Genomic DNA, 26,578 nt, shown 5'->3' with positions numbered 1-26,578 from the left:
GTCCTGACACGGCGCATGTCCAACCTGGTCTTAAAACCCTCCAGCGCCGGGGATGCCAGGTAATTTGGGCCAGAGAGTTGGTCCGAATATCACCCTAGCGGCAAGCTCCAGCTTCCTTCTTCTCCGGCCCCGGCCGGACACGGAACAATCGTTCTTCCAACCTCTGAGCTCCCCCCTCGCCATTCTCACATCCACCCCTCAGCCTCCTCCAGCTCCGGGCCTGAGTCTTGCAACCGTCCCGCAGAGCGTGGCTCGGAAGGGGTTGGTTTTTCCGGAGAGACGCCAGCAACCGGCACTTACATCAGCGAAAAAATAGTGCTGGCGGTCAGGGAAATTTCCCGAGAGGCAGAGCCGGAAAACAGCAGCTGGGGATGGTTGTGATCTGTGTTTGAATTGTTATAAAGCTTTTGGCCTCTCACCCTCCCCCCTTTAATAATTATTGCAGCCCCTTCATTCTTCCCTCCAGACTCCTGGGTTCTCTCCCCAGACCTGGGTGGAGAGTGGGGTCTAGTGGTTAGAGCAGAGGGGCTGGGAGCCAGGACTCCTGGGTTCTCTCCCTGGCTAAGGGGAGTGGGGACTGGTAGGTTAAAATGGGCATGTGGATATGTCTTGGTTTCTTCCCCCAGAGGTGCCAGCCGCTCCAGGGCCTGCGGGTGCTCCCCTGTGCCCCAGCCTACCAGTAAGGGTTATACACCTCGGTGGGCTTGTGGGGGAGCACTCGGAGCAGCCCCATGCCAATCTCCCGAGTCTCCCCCCCTCTTGGAAGTGGCAGGCGCTGCAGAACAGACTCATTTCAGAGACCTCAGTCCCAGATGCCCAAACTGGGGTAAAGCAGCAGCCTGATGTGAGAGACTCCTTGAAGAAGAGTCCCGGTCGGCTTGTACTGGCCCCCACAGGGAAGCCCCCCGACTGGGCCCAGAGACCCTTTCAGGGTCTGTTTTCTCCAGCACACTTTCATCCTCAATAACCAGGCCTGGGCTGCGGGGAAGCCGGCTGGGCCCGGCTGCTGGAATCAGCTGACCCCAGCCGTCTTTAAAGGAAGCCACAGAGGAGCACAGCACCCCTGCAACACCCCGTTATCCACCCATCCCCCTGTGCCCGTCCCTCCAGCCCCCACCCCGGCTCACCAAGCCCTTTAAAAACCACACCACCAGGGAGCGGGACGGGCTTTAAAATCTTTTTTTTTTTCTGTTTTTTTTTTGTTAAAGTTTTCATTTTTTGTAAGATTTTTGTTTTTCTAGCCCTGTGCTTTAAAGATCTGCAGCCGAGCTGCTAAAATAAACAAATACAATATATAGAATTTCCTTTGCGGTATTGCACACATCATATCTTTCAGGGAGGCGGGGAGCGCTGTATAGAAAATACTTTCCTTTATATACAGATATGTTCACAGGGGTGGCGTGGGGGGAGCGGCCGCATAAAAATTTGGGGGGGAACTCCCTCTTCAAAGTTCATGGCAATTTTTATTTTGCTGAGGGACTAGGGGGCAGGGAAAGATGGTTGCATGACCTGGAAAAAAGTGGGATGCCCTCAAGTTTGGGCAGTGCTTTTTGCTGAGGGGGCAAATCAGTTGCATGGCACAGAATTTTGGGGTCCCCTCTGAGTTTGAGGGGGATTTTGAAAGAAGGGGGAATCAGTTTCAGGCCCTGTATGAATTTGGGGGGCACTGAGGGAGAGAGAAATCAGTTGCATGGCACTGAATTTTGGGGTTCCCCCTAGGAATTTGGGGGATTCCAAACTGAGGGTAAGGGCATGGAAAGTTGAGATTCCCCTACAAATTTCAGGGGGACATTTCAGCAGGAGGCATGGCATTGCACAAATTTGGGGTCCCCTCAAATTGTGGGGGGATACTTTGCAGGAAGCCACATTCTGGGGCCAAACTGACAATTCAGTTTGCATGGCAGTTTTTAAAGAGCCTGAACCCCACTTTTTTTGTACTTGCATCTGTGCAAAGTGCCCCCCTCCCCCACCCCTTCAAGGGGTGGACAAGCAGTGCTTGGAGCCCATTAAGGAAGGAGGCAGAAAACTAGGAGGTGAAGCCATCCACAGCACGTTTTGGGGGGGGGGGGGTGAAGCGGCAGCTTGGTTCTGAGATCCACACCTGCCCCCCACACATTGGGGGGCAGCAGGATCTGCAATGCCCTTTGTCTTACCTGAACCCCACAATCCTGGGAGCACCCCCACAAGCTGGGGAGTTTGGCAAAGCCGGGAATCCCCATTCAGTCCATACGTGTTGGGGGGATATTGGGGAGATGGGGCACCCCCCCACTTTGGTCATGTGGTTATTTGATGCCTGCTCCCCCAAAATCTAAAATGGAAGAAGCCCTTAAGAGGAAGAATTGGGAGGCACCACCCATTCCCCGCCATCCACATGGTTTGGCCCAGATACTGCAAAGGGGGCGGGGAAGTGACTATAAAGTCCCGCCCCCTTTTAACACTAAGATTCCGAGGGGGTGGAGCCAAGGCAGGAATGTGGGGCAGAACAGCAGATGGGCCCTGCCCCCTTCGGACCCAAGCAGTGCACACTGGAGACACCCCAATGGGGCTGTGTATTCGGGGGTCCCCTCCCCCACATCCCCCTACTGGGCCCCTCTGGGGGCTGACCCTAGAGTAGCCCTCCTTGGACCCCCACCCCGTTTCTCCCCAGGGGCCCCCACAATACTGGCATAACCCCCCTTCCTGCTGCCCCCCACCTCCCCTGTCTGCCATTCCCGTACGCCTCTCCCCTAACAGCCCCCCTTTGGCTGGCGTTTTCCCTGTCAGGGGGTGGGGGGGCATGGCACGGTGCTCCCATGGGGCGGGCAGGAGAGAGATCCTTGGCATCCACAGAGGGCGCTGGGGGGCAGAAACAAAGCTGCCAGGTGGGAAGAAAATTAATGTTCTGGGATTTGTTTAGCTGCGGGGGGGAGGGGGGGCCCTTGCAATATCCCCATCTTGGCTAACACCCCCATGATCAAACGGGGGCGGGGGGAGGGAGAGAATCATTTTGGCTTACAAGCCCCCCCCCACCCCGAGGCTGGGACTGAGGAAGGGGGGCAGGTGGGAATCTCCCCCCCCCCAAGCTACTGACAACAAGCGTCACTTAACAAGTAGCAGGAATTGTCAAGAGTCACAAATAATAAATATTTGTCCCAGGGAGGGGGCTGGGTTTGGGGGAGCGCGTTTGGTCTGATGATCGGGGGGGCTCAGATACCCCTCCTCCCAGAGGAAAGATTGGTGGGGGAGGTTTATCAGGAGATCCCTGGTTTGAGGGGGAGGCGTAAAGGGGGTGTGGTCCTGCTGTGGGGAGAAGGGGCTTATTCTGGTCCATAGACTCCCCCCTCCCATGGCACCTTGGCTGGGGGAGCTGGTCTGGAGTGTGGGGGGCTCCCTGCCGGTTGGAAGGGGTTGGCCCGGGAATTGGGGTGACTCCCTGCCCTGGACAGGGGGCATCACTTGGAGAGTTTGCTGATGACCCGGATCAAAGCCGCGTTCTCGTCTTTCAGGCGCTGGTTATCGGCCTTCAGGTCTGAGAGAGCCTGGGGCAGAGGAGGGGGTTAGTGTTTGCTCAGCCCCCCAGGCCCATCTGCCCCAGCGTCCCGCCTCCTCCCTTCCCCCGGTTCGCCCCCCCGAGCCCATCTGCCCCAGCGTCCCGCCCGCGCCCTGCCCAAGGATCAGTCCCCCCTCCCCCAGGCCCATCTGCCCCAGCGTCCCGCCCGCGCCCTGCCCAAGGATCAGTCCCCCACCCTCCCACAGGCCCATCTGCCCCAGCGTCCCGCCCGCGCCCTGCCCAAGGATCAGTCCCCCACCCTCCCACAGGCCCATCTGCCCCAGCATCCCGCCTGCTCCCTTCCCCCAGACCCATCTTCCCCAGCGTCCCACCCTCTCCCTTCCCCTGGGTCAGCGTCCCCCCCGCCCCCCGGGCCCATCTACCTCAGCATCCTGCCTGCTCCCTGCCCCCGGATCAGCCCCCCGGGCCCATCTGCCCCGGTGTCCCACCCGCTCCCTTCCCCCGGATCGGCCCCCTCCCCCCGGGTCCATCTGCCCTGGCGTCCCGCCCGCTCCCTTCCCCCAGACCAGCCCCCCGGCCCCATCTGCCCCAGCATCCCACCCCCTCGCTGCCCACAGGGACCTATCCAGGACGGTGCTGATCCAATTACCTTCAGCTCCTCTTCCAGCTCCGCCGCCTTCCGCTCCAAGGCCCGGCGCTCCTGGGGGGCCAGAGAGAGGGGGTTTTGAGTGGAGGCCACACAGCCCCAGCTGGGGGTGGGACAGGGCAGCTCACCCCGAGGGTGGACTCCTCAGGGGGGCAGAGTGAAGACCCCTTCAGCTGGGTTGGGGGTGGGGATGGGGGGCAGTGTCCTGGGGGCCCAGTGCCCCCACAGCAGGGCAGGTACTTACAAATCTCTCCAGCTCCAGCCGCGCTGGCCTCTCGGCAAAGCGCTCCTGCCTCTGCCAACGACACCAAGCACAGGGTGAGAGATGGCGCCTGCCCGACTCGAGCCCCCACCCCAGCCAGTCCCCTGCCCCGGGGCCAGAAACAGGGCCCCGCTATACAGAGGATCCACCTTAAATTCCCCCCCCCCCCCCCCCGGGGCAATATCTGGCCACTGGAGAGAACCGGCAGGTGACTCAGAGCAAAAGCAGCCGGCTGGAGAGGGACCAGCCCGGCCCAGCGCCCTGGGTCAATATTTACTGAGCATCTCTGGGCAGCGCGTGCAACTGCAGGGGGCTGCCAGCAGGGGGAGCTGTGTGGGGGCAGCGAGACATCAGACACGGACATCAAGCTCCCCACCCCGTCTCCCCAAGGCAGCCCACTGCCCCCTAGTGCCACCCCGGGGCCAGCCCTGCCTGCCCAGGGAGAGCGCCCCCTAGGGCCACCCCGGGGCCAGCCCTGCCTGCCCGGGGAGAGTGCCCCCTGTTGCATCCCCTGCAGCCCGTGCCCCCTAGTGCCACCCCGGGGCCAGCCCTGCCTGCCCAGGGACAGCGCCCCCTGTTGGACCCCCTGCAGCCCAGTGCCCCCTAGGGCCACCCTGGGGCCAGCCCTGCCTGCCCGAGGAAAGCGCCCCCTAGGGCCACCCCGGGGCCAGCCCTGCCTGCCCTGGGAGTGTGCGAGCGCCCCCTAGGGCCACCCCTGCCTGCACGCGTAGAGCGCCCCCTGCTGAGCTCACCAGGGTTTTCCATCCAGGTCTCTCCTCCCAGCCCGGCTGTGGTGGGGTTCCACAGGGAACATGGCAGAGCTGTGGGTAGTTGGTCTGGGCAGGAAGAGACACCCCCACACTGCCTGGAACTCCCTCGTCCCCCATAATGCCCTGGGGCACAACACTGCCGCTCTCCTGTCACCCTGGCTAGCTATCCCAGAATCCTTTGCAGTGGTGGCTGTGTGGTCTCCCCCTGCAGTAGGCCTCTCCTTCCCCAGCAGGCCGTGGGGCAGGGGGGCTGGAAGAAGGGAAGGGAGCCCCGCCCCTCATCACCTGCCCCCAGTGCCACCCCAGCCCTGGCGCCCTGCCCCTCTCACCTGCGTCACCCGCTCTAGCTCCAGCTTGATCTGGGTCAGCTTCAGCTGCGTCTCCTGCAGCTGCTCCTTCAGCTTCTCGTTCTCCACCTGGAGATCTTCATAGAGCTGGGAGGGAAGGGGGGGCACAGAGCTGAGCACAGAACCCAGGAGTCCTGGCTCCCAGCCCTCCCCCTGCTCTAGCCACTAGACCTCCCCCCCAAGCTGGGGAGAGAACCCAGGAGTCCTGGCTCCCAGCCCTCCCCCTGCTCTAGCCACTAGACCCCCCACCCCCAAGCTGGGGAGAGAACCCAGGAGTCCTGGCTCCCCTCCCCGCCCGAACCACTAGCCAGCCCAGTGCTTGGGTGAAGGGGAGGTTTGGAGGGCCAGATGCCCCAGCACTTGGTGGTGGGGTTCAGGGTGCTGGGGGGTTTGGTCCCTGTCCCACCTTTTTGTATTCATGCTCGTCCCCGGCACTGCTCACGCTGCTGAGCCTGGCGCAGCCGTAGGCATCCGTCCGGTGGGGCAGGAGGCTGTTCAAGTGGTCGGACGTGCTGCGAGACAGACAGACAGACAGACACACACACACAGACACACCCCGCTCTGTTACTGCAAGGGGCAGGCTCCCCCCCTACAGCCCCCAGGTCCTCACCCGGCACCGAGATGCAGCCACCTCTCGGGTGAGCTGTTGGTGGTCTCTAGCTTGAAGCACAGCTGTGCTATAGCACCCCCTACTGAGCTCTCTGTCCCCCTCCCTGCAGCTCAGCACCCCCTAGGGCATTGAGAGGGCCCTGCCTGCAGGGGAGAGCGCCCCCTACTGAGCTCTCTGTCCCACTTCATGCAGACCAGCACCCCCTAGGGCATGGGGTGGGAGGGGGTTCTGCCTGCTAGGGAAGAGCCCCCCCCGCAGCCGTGTGTCCCCTTCTGCCACCCTGGGCATTGGGGCCAGCCCTGCCTGTCGGCGGAGAGTGCCCCCCCAGAGGTCTCCCTTCCGGGCCTGAACCCCCGTGCCCCCGTTTAGCATCTCTCAGGACCCCGTGGCAATGCTGGGGCCAGCTGGTACCTGGATCCCAGGGTGGCGTCGTTCAGCTGCTCTGGCTCCTCGGTCTCGTCGCCCTAGAGAGAGGCCGAGGGGCAGGAATCCATGGGGCTGGGGGGTTAACAGATGCACCCCGAGAAGACACACCCTCCCCTCCAGATCTTCCTGCTGACCCATGTATGAGCCCTCCATAGCCACCTACATGCAATCCCAGGCCCCCTCGGCCCCCTCCAATTCCCCCCGAGAGTGCCAGCCCCCAATCCTTCCCCTCACTTCGCTGTCCCCCCATGTGGAATCCCAGTCCCCCTCCTTGCTCAGTTATTACTCCCTGGGGAGGCTGTGCCTGGCTCTCTCCCCCCCCACCCTCCCACCCCACTGCCCTGCCTGCCGGGGCCTGGCCCCCTCTTCTCACCTCTGCGTTCTGCACCATGCCCGTGGAGCGTCGTTCCCGCCGGCCTTTCCGGCGGTCCCGCACGGCGAGTCGGTTCCGCAGCTCAGCCTCCACTTCAGAGCCCATCCCCAGCCCCTCGGGCTCCAGCGCTGTGGCAGAGACGGGGGGGAGGGGTTCAGGGGCAGGGACTGGTGCACCTCTACCCCAGCCTCTTTGCCAGTTTGTTAGTTTCACCCAGCAACAGGCGTCCCATGAGTGGAACAAGCCACAAGGGGTTAATTCAACTGATGAACGAGATGGCCAGGCAGAGTCGGGGATAGAACCCAGGAGTCCTGCCCCCGCCACACTCTAACCACTAGACCCCACTCTCCTCCCAGACCAGGGGGAGAACCCAGGAGTCCTGGCTCCCAGCCTCACCCTCGCTCTAACCACTAGATCCCACTGCCTGGCTGAGAGAGGGGAGAGAACCCAGGAGTCCTGGCTTCTGGCCCCCCCCGCTCTAACCACTAGAGACCACTCCCCTCGAATCCAGGAGTCCTGGCCCCAGCCCTCCTGCTCTAACCACTAGATCCTAATTTCACACCAGACAGCACAGGGGGTAGAACATGTTGCTGCGCTGCCCTCTGCTGGCCACCTCCTGGGACTGCAGGCAGGTGCTGGCTGGAGGATCTAGGGGGGCAGTAGCATTCAACAACCCCCCCATTTCCCAGGGGCTGGGCTGGACCCAAGAGGACAGAACAGCCGCACTCCCCGCAGAACAGGCTGCCTGGCTACTGAACCAGGATCAGAATGGGACGAGACGGGGTGGGGGCCCGGCAGGGGGTCAGCCTCACCTTTCTTTGCCCGAGAGTTCATCACGATGGGATTCACGGGATACACCGAGGAGCCCTCAGGATTGGCTGTGCGGCATCGCCTGGCCGAGTCCTGCGGGGGAGGGGGGGTAATGACCCATGGACATGGGGTGTCTGCTGGGCAAGGCGAACCCCCTCTCTGAGCCTCAGAAAGCTGGGATCCCACCCCCAGATCAGACCCACAGGCCCATGTACCCCGGTGTCCCGCCTTCCCTGGATCAGACCTATTGGCCCATCTACCCTGGATTCCTGCCCCTTCCCTTCTCCCAGGATCAGATTCATGGGCCCATCTACCCCGGTATCCTGCCTCCCCTGGATCAGACCCATGGGCCCATCTATCCCAGTATCCCACACTCTCCCTGCCCCCGCCAGTGAGACCCCCGGGCCCATGAACTCACTGAAGCCCTTCCACAAACCCAGCTCCGCTACCCGACTGCAGTGTCCGGAGGCAGGGAGTTCCGCAGGTTAACGACCCAGCTGCAGCTAGAGCCAGGGTTGATTGGCCCTGGCTCCACCCCTGCCCTCACCATGGTGTCCAGCAGCTGCTCCCCTTCTCGGCCCCGCTTCCCGTCCTCCCCGATTCGCTGCTCAGGGGCCCTGGTGTCACCAGATCGGCCAATGGTCTTCTCGGCTTCCTTCAAGTCTGTAAGTGTGACGCCCTGGGAGGGGAGCACGTGGGTCAAGGAGGGGCGTGACCAGGGCTGGGACCCTGGTTTGGCGGGAGGGCTGACACCCCTGGAGGGAGCAGGGTCACTGGCCAGGGTGGCGGTCACTCCCGCAGGAAGGGAAATAGCACCCCCAGGAGGTGTGGTAGACTCACTGCACCCCCAACATACAGAGGAAGGGACCGGTCCAAAGTCAGCGAGAGCTGGGAAAAGAACCCAGGAGTCCAGGCTCCCTGGCCCTCCACCCCCATGCAGCTCCACACTACTCGGTCCCCCCTCCCCTCCCAGAGAAGGGCAGAGAACCCAGGAGTCCTTGCTCCCAGCCCCACACTTGCTCTAACCACTAGACCCCACTCCCCTCCCAGAGCAGGTGAGAGAACCCAGGAGTCCTGGCTCCCAGCCTCCGCGCAGCTTCACACAACTAGGTGCCCCTTCCCCTCCCAGAGCCAGGCAGAGAACCCAGGAGTCCTGGCTCCCAGCCCCACCCCCCACTCTAACCGCTTGGTAGAAGTACCTGGGTGGATCGCCGGGACTGCCTCATGAGACGCGACCGGGCTTTGCGCTGTGATTCCGACTCCTCATCCCTCACGGGGGTCTGATACGATCTGGTCGGGGTGGAGGTGTGTGTTAGTGAGATCGGAAGGAGCAGAGACCCCTTGCCCAGAGCTGGGACACAGGCCACATTTGGGGTGCGGGGCGGGAGCTGGGTATACAGGGACCCCTCGCCCAGTGCTGAGACGCGGCCCCTCTGGGACGGGGTAGCAATTTCACAGCACACAGTAACACCGGTTATCGAGCATGGTCTCTCCCAACCACTATCGCAGGCCCTCCCCCCGCATAGCCGCACTCTGCACCCACAGCCAAGGCTGGGGGGCTGTAAGTGGGGTGCTACAGGAGAGATTTCCCCCTGAAGACACGGTGCTAGTACCCCCTGAAGGTGGAGCACCAGCACACCCACAGCCCTCTGGCCCCGGCCTGCCCGCACCTTCGACGGTCGCGGGGGTCTGTGCTGGAAGTGGGGAGCTGGTTGGGGGCAGGACCCACGTCGATTTTCATCTGCAGACCATCTTCCAAGCTCCTATAGCGTGGGTACAAGAACAGGGTGTGCTAAGCTACCGGACACAGCGCCACCTTGGTAAACCCCACTCCCCTCCCCAAGCTGGGACGGAACCCAGGCATCCTGGCTCCCAGGCCCCATCCTGCTCTAACCACTAGCCCCCACTCCCCTTCCCGAGCCGGGACAGCACCCAGGCGACTCACGCTCGGCTTGGCTCTGCGTCTGGCAGGGTGAAGATACGCCGGGTGGGTGTTGGCGGGACCCGGGCCAGGCGTGGTGGCTCCTTGCTCTGGCAGGGGAAGCAGAAAAAGGGCCTGTGAACGTCTCGGCTACAGCAGGGCACTCAGGGCTACCCCAGCCTCCAGCCAGATGGGGGCGCTGCCCAGAGCACTGCTCGATACCCTCCAGGTGCCAGGGTGTCAGTCCTGCTGCAGCTAATGGAGTGCAGGGGGAAGGGAAAGGAGTAGGGTCTAGTGGCGAGAGCAGGGCAGGCTGGGAGGCAGGACTCCTGGGTTCCATCCCAGCTGCGGGGGTCTAGCAGTTAGGGCACAAAGTCATGAATCAGGAAAATTAAGGAGCAAGAAACAGACCTGGGTGGGGGGGCAGAGTTAAGGGGAAAAGGCACGGCTGGAGAACAGACAGACATCGGGATTGAGGGATCCAGTGGGATCCTAAGTGATCCCTGCCCCCAAGATGCCCTATGGTGCCCCCCACCGTTGCCAGGGGAGAAGGGTAGCTCGAACTAAGCACCTAACAGCATAAGGCGTCCCAGAATGCACCAGGACACAGTTGACATGGGCGAATAAGCAGGTGGGCAGGAGGGGAATAAGGCCACTCCCTTATGGGCGGAGCCTCCTACCAGGTCACCTGATGAACTCCCTTCCTCCCGATTGGCTAGCTCTGAGGCTACGCTCTTATTGGCTAACCCCGGGCCAATCAGAGTCCTGTTCCACTTCTGTAGGATTTCCCAGATGTCCTGTGGCTGAAGGGGGAGGGAAAGCAGGAGATAGTTAGTGGAAGAGACAGACAGACAGACAGGTGCGAGAAGTGTCAAAGGCACGCTTTGCATTGTGGGAAAGAACACCTCCCCTCCCAGAATCCTCTCTGCTGTGGCATTTACCATGGTCAGAGAGGGAGGGGTCTGTGTTTCAGTGCCCCCTTGGCTAGAGTGTCAGAGTCGCGTGCCCCCCATGACTACAGGGTTCTCCCCCTACCTCCCTCACCTTCTCCTCTGTGTCTAGCCTGGGGCTGGACGCCGAGCGCTTGATTCTGCCCTCCTTGGGGGGCCCCTCGTCCAGCCGGGCGTCCTGCAGCATCCCGAAGCTGCCCGTCTTCCGCAGCCCCGCCCTCCAGGCGGGTGCCGACGAATCCTCCGGCGCTGTGGGGCGGCCTCCGGAGAACTGCGTGGTGAGGGGGAGGGACGAGAAAAACGGGGAGGGGAGTTGGGGGGGGAGAAGGGGATGGAATCAGGATGGGCGGAGGGAGCTGAACCTAGAGAGGGGGTCACGGAAGGGGATCGAAAGGCAGCGGACACGCTACCCCAGTGGGCCCAGTCTGCCCCATACCCCCCCATCCCACATGACCCCCATGCACCCTGAATCCTCCCTACCCCCCATTCTGCCCCCACCCACTGATCCCATCTTGACCCCTGCTCACCCCACTCACCCCCCCAAATCCCCATTGAAACCGACACGCACCGCCCCACACTCCCCTTCACATTCCCCAGCTCCATCCCATGAAGCTGAGGGATGTGTAATTAACCCCTCCCCCCAAAACGCACTGGCCTTCGATCGCCTTGTATGCTAGACTACAGGTAAGAAGCAGGATGGGGGAGCTCGGGGGGGGAGGGGGCAGATTCCCTCCCCCTATGTGATGGGGGGACAGGAGGGGGAAAGGTGACAGGTGTCCTTCCCCAATCTGCCCCCAACTTCCCCAATTATATGGGGACAGGGCTTAGAAGAGGGATCGCTAGTCAATTTCAAGGGGAGGGGGAGGGGGGCAGGAGTCTAACTCCCGTGAATGGGAACACCCCCCCCCGCCCCACCATGCACAGCCGGGGGGGTGGAGGGGTGGAGATGCTACCCCCGCCACCTGCCCCATGGGCTCCCCCCCACCCTGTGCCCCATTCCCCACCCCCCCCCGAAGCCAACCAGGCCTCCGGCCCTGAGAACAGAAGGAAGCTGGCACCCCCTAGTGGGGAAAATTGATCAGTTACCAGGTCTCCAGAGCTATTCGCTTCCCAGCCAAAGGGACATGCATCCTCTCAGCAAGTGTCCCCCCAGGAAGGGCCCCCGCCCACCTAGTGTATCTCAGCACTACTGCCCAGGTAAGGTGGGGTTCAAACAGCCGGCAGGACCACCGCTGTGAATCCTCCCTGTACGCAGGGCCACGGGAACAGGATCGGAGCCCGACTCGCTGCCGAGCTCCAGGAATCAGAAAAGCAAACAATATCCCCCTACGTGGTGGGAACCGGGACCGTCTGGATCCAATCGAGGGTCTCAAACAAGTGTTAAACCCAGAGGGAGGCTCCCACAGAAGGGGTGATGAGATTGCACCACTAGACCCCTTGCCTCTCCCACAGCAGGGGAGAGAACCCAAGAGTCCTGGCTCCCAGCTCCCCCCCCCATTCTAACCACTAGACCCCACTCCCTTTCTGGCTCCCAGCTCTCCTGCTCTAACCACTAGCCCCCTGTGACAAAGCGGGGATGTTCTTAATGTTTTCTCTGAATACTGTGTGTGCCTCAGTTTCCCCTATGCATTTCTTAAGTATCTAGGTGGTGGGATAAGGGGGTGTGATTGTTGCAGAGCCCTAGGCAGGTGTGATGGTGTCTGCACAGAGAATGGCCAACACACTGTCTCCTGGTAACAGATGGCCTGGGCCGCTCCTCTGCAAAGGTGCCAACTGAAGGTGTCGGAGAACAAAACGATCAGGTGGCCTCCTGGCCTGGGAGAGAGAGAGACAGGCCAGAGGAGTTTCAGTTTGGAGCTGGCCGGGGAAATGGGGGGCAGGGAGGACAGACGGGGCTCTGGCCTCCCTGCCCCAAGCTGGATCTGAATTGGGGTTTCTGTACCTATAAGCTCTGTTTCAGACTGTGTTCCTGTCGTCTAACAAACCTTCTGTGTTACTGGCTGGCTGCGAGTCAGGTCTGGCTGCGGAGGCTGGGGCGCAGGGCCCACTGGCTCCCCCAGGAGTCCCGCCTGGGCAGATTCGCTGTGGGAAGCGCACGGGAGATGGGGATGCTGGATGCTCTGAGGTCAGACCCAGGAAGGTCGAAGCTGTGTAAGTTTCTTGCCCTGGGGACAGTCTGGTCAGAGAGAGGCGGCTCCCCCAGAGTCCTGACCGGCTTCACATGGAGTAGTTCCAGAGCATGACCTGGTGACTCCGTGACACCCCCACACCCCCCAGCACCAGGCAGAGAACCCAGGAGTCCTGGTGCCCAACCCCCCCCCTCTGACCCACTAGACTCCACTCCAACCAGTTAATCTCTGCTTCTCTAGACAACACCAGGGATGGAGGAGGTTGCTGGGAGATGTCTAGAACCAGAAACACCCGCCCTAAAAGCTCAGCAAGGCCCCTCAATCCCCACCCTCTGTCTCCCCCAGCCTGTGATCCTATGAACAGCAAGCAGAGTCAGCCAGCTGAGCCTGGCCAACTCATGACACTGCTGGAGAGCCAGACCCTGGTCTCCGGAGGCGACTCGGCCTCCTCCAGGGGGAAGGGAGCAGAGGCTCTCATGCTGGGGAGCGGGGGGGTGTCACTCACTGTGGCTTTTTCACCCCCCTGCGGGACCAGGATGATGCCCGTTTTGCGTAGGCTTTGGCGCCACAATGCCGGCCCAGGGGGGTCCGGGGCAGGCAGGGTGGGAGAGGGGCAGGCCAGCGGGGACTGATGGCATATTAAGGGGAAGACGGGGGGGGGCAGGATCCGAGCAGTAGAAAAACAAATATGAGGGGCAGGCAGGGGGGAGCAATATAGGGCAGAGATAGAAGAGAGTCTAGATGTGGCCAAATTGGAGGGGTTGGGCCAGAACAACAAGGGGCTGGGGCGCAGGCCCCTAGATCATGCTGACTAGGGCCTGGAGGAAGAGATCCCAGCCCCATTCCTGGCTGCTCAGTTTCAGTGCCCCCCTGAATGGTAAGAGGGGAGGAAGGAGAGTGGATTGTAGGGTTTGGGCCCTACTCCCTCCAGGCAGCCCCGCCCCCTCAGGTGTAATTAGCAAATCGCAGAATAAGCCGGAGCCAGACAGGCGGAGAGAATCAGCGTATGAGAAGCGCAGGAGAACACCAGTGTCACAGGGGGGCATGCTGGGATCAAGACCCAGTTCACATGGGGCGGGGTCTAGTCACATGGGGGTGGCATTAGACCAGGGATAGAACCCAGGCGTCCTGGCTCCCAGCCCCCCTGCTCTAACCACTATAGCCCATTCCCCTCCCAGAGCCAGGGAGAGGAACCCAGGCGTCCTGGCTCCCACACCTCCCGGCTCAAAACCAACTAGACTGCAATATTACAGCCAAGTCTTCATCTTAGTAGTAATCCGGGGGAGGGGGGGCGGACCTGTCCATGAAGCCACGCCCCCAAGGGCCCTCTAGCCACGCCCCCATGAGGCAAGTGAGCCACCAGAGGGAGTCAGCACCCATCAGGCCCCTCACAATCCAGCCCTGGGGCGGGGGGGACAGGAATGGGGACCCCTTGGGGGGGTGCTGGAGGAGACTCACCTTGGGCCCCGTCGGTGCAGGGGAGACGGGGGGCAGGGCGATCCCATTCAAGCCGCTGCTCTCCTGAGTGAGGGGCTTCGTGGACTCTGTGGGGAGGACAGAGGAGCTGGGGTGACACGGGGGCCTGGCATAACCCCCCCCCCCTTCAGCCCCTGCACCTCTCCCCACCATCTGCCCTGAGGGGCCCATCCCCCCGCCCGGATCAGCCCCAGGCCCCGCCCCAGGTCACAAGCCCCGCCTACCGGTGGGTTTCTCCGGCTCCTCCCCCTCGGAGGCGGAGCTGTTCTCCTCATCCGGGACAATGGGGCCCAGGGTCTTGCGCTCCTTGGACTGGTCCTGCACCGAGATCTTCTCCCGGCTGCTCATGCGGCACACGGAGCTCCTGGGGGAGATGGGGGGGGGGGGTCAGCAGGGGCGGGGCCTGTTAGGCACCTTCGGGGCAAATGAGCAAGGGGCAAACCCCACCCATCCTACTGGGCACCAGCAGGGAGCTCGAAGTGAACCCCCAGAGTGTGCAGTGCTGGTGTCCCCACTCCCGACCCGCAGCCCCCCGATTCCAGCTCTGGGCGCCCCCCAGCCCTGCTGGTGTCCCCACTCCCGACCCGCAGTCCCCTGATTCCAGCCCTGGGCCCCGCCCAGCCCTGTCACTGCCCCTCACTCCCAACCCGCAGCCCCCCGATTCCAGCCCTGTTCCCCCCCCTGCCCTGCCGATGCCCCTCACTCCCGACTCGGAGCCCCTGCTAGCCCAGCCCTGGGCCCTCCCCCGCCCTGCCAGTGTCCCCACTCCCAACCCACAGCCCCCCTGATTCCAGCCCTGCCCCCCTCCCCCCCAGCCCTGCCGGTGTCCCTCACTCCCGACCCACAGCCCCCCGATTCCAGCCCTGGGCTCCCCCCAGCCCTGTCACTGCCCCTCACTCCCAACCCGCAGCCCCCCGATTCCAGCCCTGGTCCCCCCCAGCCCTGCCGGTATCCCCACTCCCAACCCACAGCCCCCCCGATTCCAGCCCTGGCCCCCCCCGCCCCCAGCCCTGCCGGTGTCCCTCACTCCCGACCCACAGCCCCCCGATTCCAGCCCTGGGCTCCCCCCAGCCCTGTCGCTGCCCCTCACTCCTGACCTGCAGCCCCTGCTAGTCCAGCCCTGGGCCCCCCCAGCCCTGCCGTTGCCCCTCACTCCCGACCCACAGCCCCTGCCAGCCCAGCCGGTGCCCCTCACTCCCGACCTGCAGCATCCCGCACTCACCGCCTGTGCTTGGCGCTGTACACGGGCTGCTGCTCTGCGCTGGTATCGATCACTGCCTGCTTCAGGTGAGCTTCCTTCTTGCTGCGCAGCTGAGGAGGGAAGGGGAGGAGGGTCCGTTGCTGTCATGGGACCCCTGTGATCTCCCTACCTCCCTACCCCGGGCAGGTGGGAAAGGAAATCCCCACCAGGCAGGGAGGATGCTGGGAGATCCAGTGGGCTCAGGGCTGGGTGAGAGCGGCAGCAGGGCGGCGACAGCCCCCCATTATGGCTGCCCCCTTACCTGGCTGAGTGGGGGACTTGACCAACGCTCCGCTCCCTGGAGCAGTAGCCCCACCTGGGGTTAACCCTTTCCGGCCATGCTGCCGAATGGATAGGCAGGCCCAAGCAGTGCAGGTGCCGCCCCGATCTGGAGGGGGAGGGGCACCGGGGGGGGGAGAACAGGGCTGGGGGGCCCCCTAACTCACGTCCTCCTGTTTCTTCTGCAGCTCCTCCAGCAGGCTGAGCGTGTCCTCGTCTGCCAGGTCGCACGGCCGCTGGCCCTGGTGGGGAGCAAGGGGTGGTCGAGAGCAGCCCCAGGCCTCCGTCTGCCCTCCCCCCATCCCAAACTTCCACTTCCAGGCCTCTTCCCCCAGTCCCTTTGCTGCCCTCCAACCTCCTACGGCGCCAGGGCTGCTGTGATCCAGTAGATCCTGCCCCCCTCAATGCCACCCCCTCCCAGGATCCCGCCCCTCACCACGTTGTTGAGGGTGTCCATGTCACACAGATGCTCCACCAGCAGACGGCAGGCTTCCTCCACCCCCCAGTGGGACGCCGCGTGCAGGGGGGTCCAGCCGTCCTTGTCCCGCACATTGGGGTCATAACCAGCCTGCAGGAGCAGCCTGTGCAGTGGGGGGAAGAGAAGTCAGGACGCCTAGGGAGGGAAGTGGGGTCTAGTGGGTTGGGGGAGGCTGGAAGCCAGGACTCCTGGGTTCCATCCCCAGCTCTGGGAGAGGAGTGGGGTCTAATGGTTAGAGCAGGGGCGGGGCTGGGAGCCAGGATTACTCCTTTCTAACCCCACTAATCTTGGGCAAGCCACTTCCCTTCCATGCCTCGGTTTCCCCAGCTGTAAACAGGGGCCACACCTCTTTCGAAAGACTGGAGCGGGGGCTAGGACGAACAGCTGCTCCCAACCCACAGCTTCGACCCCAGGTGGGTTGGGCGGGTATTAACTGGCCCTGGGAGACGGGCAGGGGCGAGGGGGTGGGAATCCGAATGTGCTGACTCTGCTCCCCCGGCCGGACTGGGAGCCCCTCGGACCTGCCAAGCTGGTCAGACTGGGAGGGGCAGCACAAACCCTCGGGGGCTGGGCGGGAGGGACTCAGCAACCAACGCAGTTCCCATGAGCTTCTAGGGGGGCAGGCAGCTCCCCCAGCCCGGCCCAGTGGGGGCGGGAGCTGGCAGGAACTGGGGGCCAGACTTGCCAGGAGAGCAGGGAGCATGTCAGTGACACCCATGGGCGAGAAGGAAACTTGCCACCGGGACCCACAGCGCTGCCTGAAACGAACCAGAAGGGAAAGGCTGGGACACGGGGCCTGTCCCCTCTAGGGGGCGCCAGCTCCCACTTGGCCCCAGGGCAGGGACTGGCTGGCTCGGGGGGTGGGGAATGGGGTACGGGGCCTGTCCCCTCTAGGGGGCGCCAGCTCCCATCCGGCCCCCCTCACCTCATGACCTCGATGTAGCCCTTCGCGGCAGCCACGTGCAGGGCGCTGGCTCCGGTCTTGGGGTGGCGCGTGTCGTCGATGTGCCCGGCGTTCAGCCACTGGCGCGTGTCCTGCAGCATCAGCTCCTCCTCCTCCCGCTTGGCGGCTGCCACGTCCACCCCTGCGGGGACAGGCCGGGCGTGAGGGCGGGGCCGGGTGCCGCGGGGCCCCGCCCCCCTCCCAGCGCGCGTGCCCGCCCCCCTCCCGCGGCCCCGCCCCTCCCTGCACCTCGCTTGGCGATCTCCTCCCGCAGCAGCGCCTCCATGCCGTCATCCTCGGCGATATCCAGGGGAATCTCCCCGTCACTGTTCACCGCCGCCACCTGAGCGCCGTGGGCCAGCAGGTACCTGGGGGCGGGCGAGAGCGTCGGACCCCAGGGCCCCTCCGGCCCATGGAGCCCCCCCATGGCCACGAGGCAGCCCCACCCACTCCTCCCCTAGCCCCATCCTTTTGCGGTAACAAGGCTGCGCTGAGCCCCTGGCTTGGGGGGCCAGGGGGGCTGCAAGACACCAGCTTCCCCTGGCTGGGGGGGGCTGCAGGACGCCAGCTTCTGCTGGAGAGCTTCCCTAGTTGGACGGGGGCCCACGAGAAGGCACCTGCCCCACTCGTGGGGAGGAGCAGGAAATTGATGTGGGGAGGCATGGGGCGAGCAGGGGGTGCTCACAGCTGTTGGGGGAGGTTCTTCAGGGCAGGGATCTGAGCTGGGGGGGAGATCGGAGCAGGGGGGGAGATCGGAACGGGGGGGGTGATCAGAGCAGGAGGGAGGAGCCTGGAACTGGTGCGGTGGGGGGAGCCCTGAACTGGTGGGTGGGAGTTTGGAGCAGGAAGGGGGAGCCTGGGTCTCTTCGGCCCATGGGGGGGATTATGCAGCACATGACCGGGAATTAGCGCCATGTGACGGGGATTAGGGATCAGTGTGTGGCTGGGATCCCAGTGACTGGCCTGTGAGACTAGCAGCGCGGGCAGGTGGGAGAGGAGAGACCTGGCTACCCACAGGGGGCGTCTGCTCCTTATGCCCAGAGTCCCCAGCCCCTGCCAGAAGGACACCCACATGGGGCTCACCCTGCACTTGCCCAGACAGGGTCCCTCCTGCACCCATGGAGACAAATGCACCCACAGAGCCCGGCTCTCCTGCCGCCCGCACAGATCCGACTTCTGGGCATGTCCAGCCCAGTGTGAATTCAGGGGTTGTGACTGGCGGCTGTGGAACTCCAGGCTGGATGGGCCTGTGGGGTGGGGTGGGAAACCAGGGCAGATGGGCCCATAGGGCTGATCCGGGGGGCAGGGAGGAGGCAGGATAACATGGTAGATGGGCCCGTGGCTCTGATCCGGGGACCCAGAAGGGGCGGGATACTGGGGTAGATGGGCCCGTGGCTCTGATCCGGGGGGCAGGGCGGAGGCGGGATACCGGGGTAGATGGGCCCATGGCTCTGATCCGGGAGGCAGGGAGGGGTTGGGATACCGGGATAGATGGTCCCATGGGTCTGACCAGCCCCCCACTCCCTGCCCCACTCACTGGGCGATCTCCTTGTAGCCGCAGGAGGCAGCAACATGCAGGGGCGTCCAGCCCTCATTGTCTGCCTGGTTCACGTCGGCTCCGTTCTCCACCAGGAACTGCACCACCTCCAGGTTCTCGTCAATGCAGGCCTGGGGGGCGGGGGTGGAGGGGGGTCAGAGACTGAGCAGATCCAGCCCCTCTGCTCTACCCACTAGGCATCACTCCCTTCCCCGAGCCAGGGACAGAACCCAGGAGTCCTGGCATCCAGCCCCTGCCAATAGACGCTCCCTCACGCATCCATCTGTCTGGCCCTGGGCCAGAGCAGCCCTGGGGCCGGGCTCAGGCAGGACAGGTTAACCGGCCCCTGCAGCCCCTGGGACATGGGGGGGACGTGGGATCCGGCATCAGCACCAGCTCCCAAAGCGCAGCCAGAAATAGCCAGAGAGGGGCGGGTTCGCTGGGCAGAGGCACCGCTCTCACCAGCCCTGAGAGCCGGGCGCATGAACGAGGCTGCGGGTTGGGAGTGAGGGGCACCAGCAGTGCTGGGAGAAGTGGGGGGGCTCAGGTCCTGAACAGGAGGATTGGGGCCCTCCCCCCTGGTGCCCCTCACTTCTGACCCGCAGCTCCCTGCTATCCAGCCCTGGGCTCCCTGCCCCACAGCCCCTCAATTCCAACCCATGGCCTCCTGCTGTCCCAGCCCTGGGTCCCCCCTCCCAGCTCAGCTGGTGCCCCTCACTCCCAACCCGCAGCCCTGGGCTCCCCCCAGCTCTGCCAGTGCCCCTCACTCCTAACCTGCAGCCCCCTGCTAGCCCAGCCCTGCCCGTGCCCCCTACTCCCGACCCAGCGCAGTGAAGACAGAGAACTCCCAACCTCATCCCTGGTGGGCTCTGTACAGGGCCCGGGGACCACCCACCATCCTGGCATGCAGCCATCCAAGGAGCAGGGGGATTCGGGGGGACACGGGAGAAACCAGGCAGCAGGCCGGGTGGGAGGGGGAAGACACCTGGCACAGGGCCCGAGAATGGACACAAGCAGCAAGAACCCTCAGTTCTATGGGGCTGAAATCGCAGGGGGTGCTTTGGCCGGGCACCGGCAACTTTCACCTCCCAGTTGGGCTGGGGAAGGGGCTGAAACCCCCCAGCGCAGGGGGACTCCCCCAAACCCCCTCGCCGGGGAGCTGAACCCCAGGTGGAGCTGAGCAGCCTCCAGGGATCTGGAGCCGATTTCAATTCAACCGCAGCCGTTCCATTGGGAAACCGAGTCCTGGAAGAAGTTGCCTCAATGGCAGATCGGGACTGGGGGAGATTGTGTGGACCCCTCAGCTCCATGGGCCCACCCAGAATGCCCTGGGGTGGAAGGATATGGGGCACCCCAGATTCTTGTCTGTAGGGGGTGGGCATCTCGCTCCCATGGGAAGATGGTAACAGGCTGCTGGGGCACATGGACCTGACACTGCCCCAGGAACGGGCACTTGGGAGACCTCAAACTTCACTCGCATGTGGGCAGGCGCCTCAGAATTGACGCTTACTGGGGGGGCGTAACCTCATGGGGGGGAAGGCTGGGCAGCACCCCTGAATTCACACCTCTGCCTCTCTCACCCAATCAGCCCCCTCCTGTGCACCCCCTTCCGCCTCCCGTGCAGCTCCGGCCCCCTGTCCCCGCTGCTCACCAACGCGGCCCCCAGTTCTCCTCCCTGGCTACGCCCCACTGCGGGGTTTGAGGTGGGGACTGGGCAAAGCAGGGGGATCTGCAATGGGGGTTGAGCTGAGGGGGGGCCAGGCCCCGCACCCCGAGGCAGAAGCTGTCAGCTGCCAGCCCTGCTGGGAGGAGCTGGGGGCGGAGGGAGGCCGGGGTCCAGGGAAGGAAGCCAAGGCCGTCAGGAGAATGAAGTCATGGAAAGTCGGGGCAGGGGGGACGGAGGGGGAGCTGGGAGCTTCCCTGATGAGAAACCCAGAAAAGGACTGGAACTGAGGGGAGCCTAAAATAACCTCCCAGACGGGCTCTGGCATGGGGCCGGGTTGGATCCTGGGGGGCAGAGCTAGGGCCCAGGTGAACGGAGACAGCCCCACCCCCTGAACAGTTCTACAGGCCCTGTCAATGGGTTGCTCCGCCACAGCCTCCCAAGATCACAGCTGTGTGGGGCAGCCAAGGGCTGGGCCAGCAGGGGGCTGTGGGTCGGGAGTGGGGGGGGGGCACTGGGCTAGCAAGGGGCTGCAGGTCGGGATTGAGGAGCACTGGGGGGGGCACTGGGCTAGCAGAGAGCTGCAGGTCAAGAGTGAGGGAAAGTGGGGGGGGGGCGCTGGGCCAGCAGGGGGCTGCAGGTCAGAACTGAGGGGCACTGGGGGGGGTCGCTGGGCTAGCAGGTGGCTGCAGGTCGGGAGTGAGGGGCACCGGGGACGCTGGGCTAGCAGAGGGCTGTTCAGCTCATCGTGGCCGGCGGTGGCACGTGACACTCTGACGGGGCAGCCAGCAAACCCCGGAGCTGCTGGCCCGTACCAGGCTCTGCTACTCAGGGACAGGCTGTGGGCCACAACAGGGCACCAGGCTGAGGCCTCCCCAACTCATTGCACAGCCGGGCACAAGCGAGATGGGGGCTCTGTCACTGCGCATCTCCCTGCAGGCCAGAATCGGGGCCTCCCGTTGGACTAGGCTCAGCACAGACCCCTCTCCCTCGGCCAGGAGTCGGGGGGTCCCCACACGCTGGTCACCGCACAGACCCCACCGGGGCTGGGAATTCTGTCGGGCTGGCCACTGCCCTGAAGAGCCTGTGGCTTGCGATGGGGGAGGGCTGGGCTAGCAGGGGGCTGCGGGTCGGGAGTGAGGGGCACCAGCAGGGCTGGGGGAGCCCAGGGCTCCTCACTCCAGTCCACCGCGCCCCCAGGAACCCCCGAGAGGACGGCGGATTGGAGACTGGTGGGTCACCTGAACTGGGCCTTTCCCCTGCATTTAGCGCAAGGGGGCTGGCTGCCAGAACTCCTGGGTTCTCCCCCGGCTCTGGGAAGGCAGCCAAGTCTAAACCCAGAGTCCCCGCATCGCATCAGCCTGTCCCCACGGCTGCCAGCTCCCCACAGCCCTGCCGCTGCCCCCGGCCTCCCGCACAGCCCTCCTGCCCCCTCCCCTGCGGCTCCACCCCCGCACCTGCCCCTGCCCCTGCCCTGCCCCCCCCCCGCAGCTCCCCTCGGCACTGACCCTGCCCCCCCCGCAGCTCCCCCCTCCTGGGCCCGTTCCATCCCGCCACGTCCCCTTCCCGCTGACCTGTTCCCCGCTCCCCCCCCGAGTGACCGACCCCCCCCACCCCACTGACCAGCCTCCGAGTGACCGACCCCCCACCCCACTGACCTGCCCCCCCTCCGCGACTGACCGACCCCCCACCCCACTGACCAGCCCCCCCGCCGCGACTGACCGACCCCCCCATCCCACTGACCCGCCCCCCCGCCGCGACTGACCGACCCCCCCATCCCACTGACCCGACCCCCCACCCCACTGACCAGCCCCCCCGCCGCGACTGACCGACCCCCCCATCCCACTGACCCGCCCCCCCGCCGCGACTGACCGACCCCCCCATCCCACTGACCCGACCCCCCACCCCACTGACCAGCCCCCGAGTGACCGGCCCCCCCGCCCCCACCTGGTGCAGCGCGCTGATCCCGTCCGCGTTGGTGCCGTTGACCAGGCCGGGCCCGGGCCGCTCCCCGCCGGGCCCCCCCCGCAGCATGGCCCGGGCCTCGCCCAGCTCCCCCCCCGCGCAGGCGGCCAGGAACTCGGCGGCGCGTTCGAAGCGCACGGCCCGGGCGCGCGGCGGGCGCGGGGGGCAGGGCGGGGCCGGCGCCGCCTCCCACTGCCGGAGCTGCTCGCGCCGCCGCTCGCGGGCCGCCGCCGCCGCGCCCGCGTCCGCCGCCATCTTCGCGGCGCGGCCCCGCCGGCTTCCGTCCCCCGCCCCCTCCCGCCGCCGGCTTCCGTCCGGCCCTGGCCCCGCCCCCTCGCCGGCTTCCGTCCCCCGCCCCCTCGCCGGCTTCCGTCCCCCGCCCCCTCCCGCCGCCGGTTTCCGTCCGGCCCTGGCCCCGCCCCCTCGCCGGCTTCCGTCCCCCGCCCCCTCCCGCCGCCGGCATCGATTCCCTAGGGGGCGGGCCCCGCCCCTCCTTTTGGCCACACCCGAGTGGGCGGGACGCCCTTTGTGGGCGGGGCTTGGCAGAGCCCCGCCCCCACTCACAGCACGTGGGTTGCCGCGGGGGGCGGGTCATTCTCCAGCCCCTTCGCCGCCCCCCCCCCCCCCCACAAAACACACGGAGGCGGCGTCTGTGCGGGCGGGAGGCCGGTTTATTGCCCGGGACGGTGGGAGGGGCACGGGGGGCTCCCCCCGCCCCGCTGATGGGCAGTGTGGGCCGGGGGGGTATCCGCGGGGGGGGCCGAGGCTGCTCCGTCTCTGGGCTCATTTCCAGCGGCCGCCCAGGCGGCCCTTGGGGGCCCCCTTCTTGCTGCGGAAAGAAGAGGGGGGGCGGGTGAGAAAAGGTGTCAGCAGCCCCCCAGATTCGCGCCCTCACCCCACAGTGTCCCCCCCCCGGCCCAGCCTAGGCCTCACCCCACTAGGCCAGCTGGTCTCAGCATTCCTCCCGCCCCTCCCCCATGGCCCAGTGCTGCCCCCCCCGGGGGAGAAGGATTGGGGGGGTTGGTCTCTGGACGAGGACCCCAACCCCCATCCCAAGCAGGGGAGATGGATACAGCGGAGGCTACTCACAATTTCTGGGCATGGCTGATGCTGTTGTAAAGGATGTTAATCTGCAAAGGGGTGGAAGAGCCAGTTTTTACCCAGCTGAGTCAGCCCCAGTCCCGTCCCCCCCGCCACCCCGCAGCCAGCCAATGCCCCACCCTGGGGTTGTATGGGAGCTGGCGCCCCCTAGAGGGGAAAGGCTCCCCTGCCCCATTCTCTCACCTCGTATTTCTGGCGCTTGAGTTTCTCCATGAGGTCAAACTTCTCCGACTCCAGCTGGTGGATCCAGTCATGCAGCTCCTTGGCCTTCGCCCTGTGGGGCCAGAAGGAGGTGCTGTCAGGATCGGAGGCTGCTATCCAGCCCCCCCACCCAGCATGCCCACCTGGGGTGCTCACACCCAGAGCGCCCCAGGAAACGGGAGGCATGCACCACACGAGGTAGCAGTGCTCGCTAGCCCCAGGGGCTCATGGGAACAAAGCGCAGAGCATCATGGGAAAGGAGGGCATAGACAGCCAAGGTAGCAATGGTTGCTAACCCCAGGGGATCATGGGAAATGGGAACAAAGAGCAGAGCATCCAGGGAAATGGACACAGATGACCACAGTAGTGGATCGGGTTGCTAAACTCAAGGGATTATGGGAAATGAGAACCAAGTGCAGAGCATCATGGAAAATGGGACCATAGATGGCCAAGGGGTAGCCATGGTTGCTAACCCCAAGTGATCATGGGAAATGGGAGCCAAGTACAGAGCATCATGGGAAATGAAGTTCCCCCTGAGTGCCCCCCCTCACCCCCATACCTCAGCTCATCCTCCCGCATGCTATCGATGTTTAGGGGCTTCCGTCGCTCGGCCAAGATCCGGTTCTTCATCTCCCGCCCCGTCTGCCGCTTGCCCCGCTTCTGCTCGGCCTGGCAAACAGGGCATGGGGGTCACGTCAACACGGGCTCCCTCCGGGGTGGGGCTCAGGGGGCTGGTTATAGCGGGACCCCTCGCTCGGCGCTGAGATGCGGCTGCCTCTGGGCAGGGCAGCTGGTGATTTTCAGACCACTCCCCGGACGGCAGCAAGGGGGCCAGCCCTGAGTCCACACCCCGATACCTGCAGCACAGCACCCCCCCAGCCAGTGTCCCTGTCCAACCTCTCTCCCCCCCACCCCCTCCCTGCCTCCACCTCACCTTGACCAGATAGCCCCCGAAATGCGGCATGTTGGACAGAACCTTCTTCTTCTTGGCATCGTCTTCGGCCCGTTTCTTGGCCTCCTCCTCCTCCTTGCGCAGCTTCTCTTCCTGCATGTGTAGGGGGGAGCAGAGCTGTCAGCCATGCGGCTGGGCGGGTAGAGACTGGAGGGGATGACCCCCCCCCAGCCCAGGGTGGGGGGATGTGGGGAAACTCACCGCTAGCTTGGCCTGGCGTTCACGCTCCTTCTCGGTCCGGACCCGCACCTGCTCGTTCCGTTCCGCTCGGCGGCGCTCCTGCCAGGGGCCCGGGGACAGGTCAGGGCACGGCTGGTCACCTGCAACCCTCCCGGCCGGCCCCACCTCTTCCCTGGAACCCACGATCTGTTCCCTGCCCCCCACACCCACAATCCGCCTGGCACACCCCCTCCCCGGTACCTACAATTCCCTGCCCTGCCCCCCATACCCATAATCTGCTAGCACACCCCCTCCCCCCCACCCACAATCCCCTGCCCTGCCCTATGTACCCACAAATGCCCCTCCCCGTGCGCCCCAGGACCCACAATTCTCTCCATCAAGCCGACGAGTTCCTCCTCCTCCTTCTTCCTCTGCTCGAAGTGCACATCGATGAGCGTCTGCAGCTCCAGCAGGTCCTTCTCCATGCGCTTGCGGTGAATGTCCTGGGGGGCAGAGAAAGTGTGTGACCTGGGGGGCACCCCATGTGGGGGGAGCTACCCCTGCTGAGTGCCTGGTCCCTGCAACATAGCACCCCCTGCTGAGCGCCCGGTCCCTCACAGCCCAGTGCCCCTTGCTGAGCCCCCACCCTGCTCCCCACAGCCCAGTGTCCTCTGCTGAGCCCCCCACCCTGCTCCCTGCAGCCCAGCACTCCCTGCTGAGCCCCCACCCTGCTCCCTGCAGCCCAGCACCCCCTGCTGAGCCCCCACCCTGCTCCCCACAACACAGCGCCCCCTGCTGAGCCCCCCGACCAGTCCCCCACAGCCCGGCACCCTCTGCTGAGCCTCCCGCCCCGTCCCCTGCAGCCCAGCGCCCCCTGCTGAGCCCCCACCCTGCTCCCCACAACACAGCGCCCCCTGCTGAGCCCCCCACCCTGCTCCCTGCAGCCCAGCACTCCCTGCTGAGCCCCCCACCCTGCTCCCTGCAGCCCAGCACCCCCTGCTGAGCCCCCACCCTGCTCCCCACAACACAGCGCCCCCTGCTGAGCCCCCCGCCCAGTCCCCCACAGCCCGGCACCCTCTGCTGAGCCCCCCGCCCCGTCCCCTGCAGCCCAGCACCCCCTGCTGAGCCCCCTGAGCTGCCCCCTGCAGCACAGCGCCCCTGCTGAGCTCCCACCCTGCTCCCCACAGTCCAGCGCCCCCTGCTGAGCCCCCCACCCGCTGCAGCCCAGCAGGATCTTTCTTACGATACTCACATCAAAGTCCACTCTCTCCCCATCGGGGATCTTCGGGGGAGCCAGCTGGGGAACTAGCGGCCTGCTGCGGGGGGCGGGGAGGAGGGATAAGAAACACGACAAAGAGGAAAGGTATTTACGCTTGACTGTTACAAGTTCAGACCCCTCCCGGGGCTGGGACACAGCCCCTCTGGGGCGGGGCACGGGGGCTGGGCACGCAGGGATCCCTCGCCCGGGGCTGGGATGCGGCCCCTCTGGGGCGGGGGGCGGGGGCTGGGCACGCGGGGACCCCTCGCCCGGGGCTGGGACTCGGCCCCTCTGGGGCAGGGCGCGGGGGCTGGGCACGCGGGGACCCCTCGCCCAGGGCTGGGAGGCTGCCCCTCTGGGGTGGGGCCCAGGGGCTGAGTCGCTCAGTGCATTGGGACAGCACTACTGCCAGGTTGTGGGGTTCCCTGCTCTGACTTGTGGGTGGAAGTGGGGGATCCCCCATCTTACCCCCCTCCTCATGGGTACCGCAGTTACCTGGGTTTGGGACGCTCCTCTTCTGTGAAGAGAACAGGAGAAACATTGTTATTAGAAAGAGAGATCGGGAAACAGTTTATGTGGGAGGGGGAATTGG

The 26,578-nt window shown here is 65.0% G+C and overlaps 2 protein-coding genes across 4 annotated transcripts; both read right to left on the bottom strand.

The window, feature by feature from the left end:
- Positions 1 to 2,064: 2,064 nt before the first annotated feature.
- PPP1R12C (protein phosphatase 1 regulatory subunit 12C) lies at positions 2,065 to 22,600 on the bottom strand. 3 transcript variants are annotated; one of them, XM_050927931.1, is made up of 23 exons: positions 22,298 to 22,600; positions 18,688 to 18,818; positions 17,400 to 17,518; positions 17,133 to 17,292; positions 16,166 to 16,310; positions 15,897 to 15,971; positions 15,433 to 15,521; positions 14,435 to 14,574; positions 14,193 to 14,278; positions 10,700 to 10,876; positions 10,336 to 10,458; positions 9,680 to 9,765; positions 9,405 to 9,497; positions 8,934 to 9,024; positions 8,282 to 8,413; positions 7,737 to 7,827; positions 6,925 to 7,052; positions 6,537 to 6,589; positions 5,922 to 6,027; positions 5,498 to 5,602; positions 4,381 to 4,431; positions 4,140 to 4,190; positions 2,065 to 3,518 (listed from the first exon to the last, which is right to left on the bottom strand). In XM_050927931.1, the coding sequence occupies exons 1-23, from the start codon at positions 22,568 to 22,570 to the stop codon at positions 3,432 to 3,434; spliced, it is 2,592 nt and encodes an 863-aa protein (XP_050783888.1). In that variant the 5' UTR covers positions 22,571 to 22,600; the 3' UTR covers positions 2,065 to 3,431. The 3 variants fall into 3 exon arrangements, with proteins under 3 accessions (XP_050783888.1, XP_050783889.1, XP_050783890.1); XM_050927932.1 differs by lacking the exon at positions 10,336 to 10,458; XM_050927933.1 differs by lacking the exons at positions 10,336 to 10,458; positions 10,700 to 10,876.
- Positions 22,601 to 22,964: 364 nt separating this feature from the next.
- Positions 22,965 to 26,090, bottom strand: TNNT1 (troponin T1, slow skeletal type). The gene is made up of 8 exons (XM_050927973.1): positions 25,981 to 26,090; positions 25,115 to 25,231; positions 24,771 to 24,848; positions 24,552 to 24,662; positions 24,177 to 24,286; positions 23,600 to 23,690; positions 23,405 to 23,445; positions 22,965 to 23,144 (listed from the first exon to the last, which is right to left on the bottom strand). Exons 2-8 carry the CDS (start codon positions 25,211 to 25,213, stop codon positions 23,099 to 23,101), a joined length of 576 nt encoding a protein of 191 aa, XP_050783930.1. The 5' UTR covers positions 25,214 to 25,231; positions 25,981 to 26,090; the 3' UTR covers positions 22,965 to 23,098.
- Between the last annotated feature and the right edge of the window lie 488 nt (positions 26,091 to 26,578).

Source organism: Gopherus flavomarginatus, chromosome 18 (assembly GCF_025201925.1).
Source record: "Gopherus flavomarginatus isolate rGopFla2 chromosome 18, rGopFla2.mat.asm, whole genome shotgun sequence".
Classification (NCBI taxonomy): domain Eukaryota; kingdom Metazoa; phylum Chordata; order Testudines; family Testudinidae; genus Gopherus; species Gopherus flavomarginatus.
This window is presented reverse-complemented; position numbering and strand designations above follow the sequence as displayed.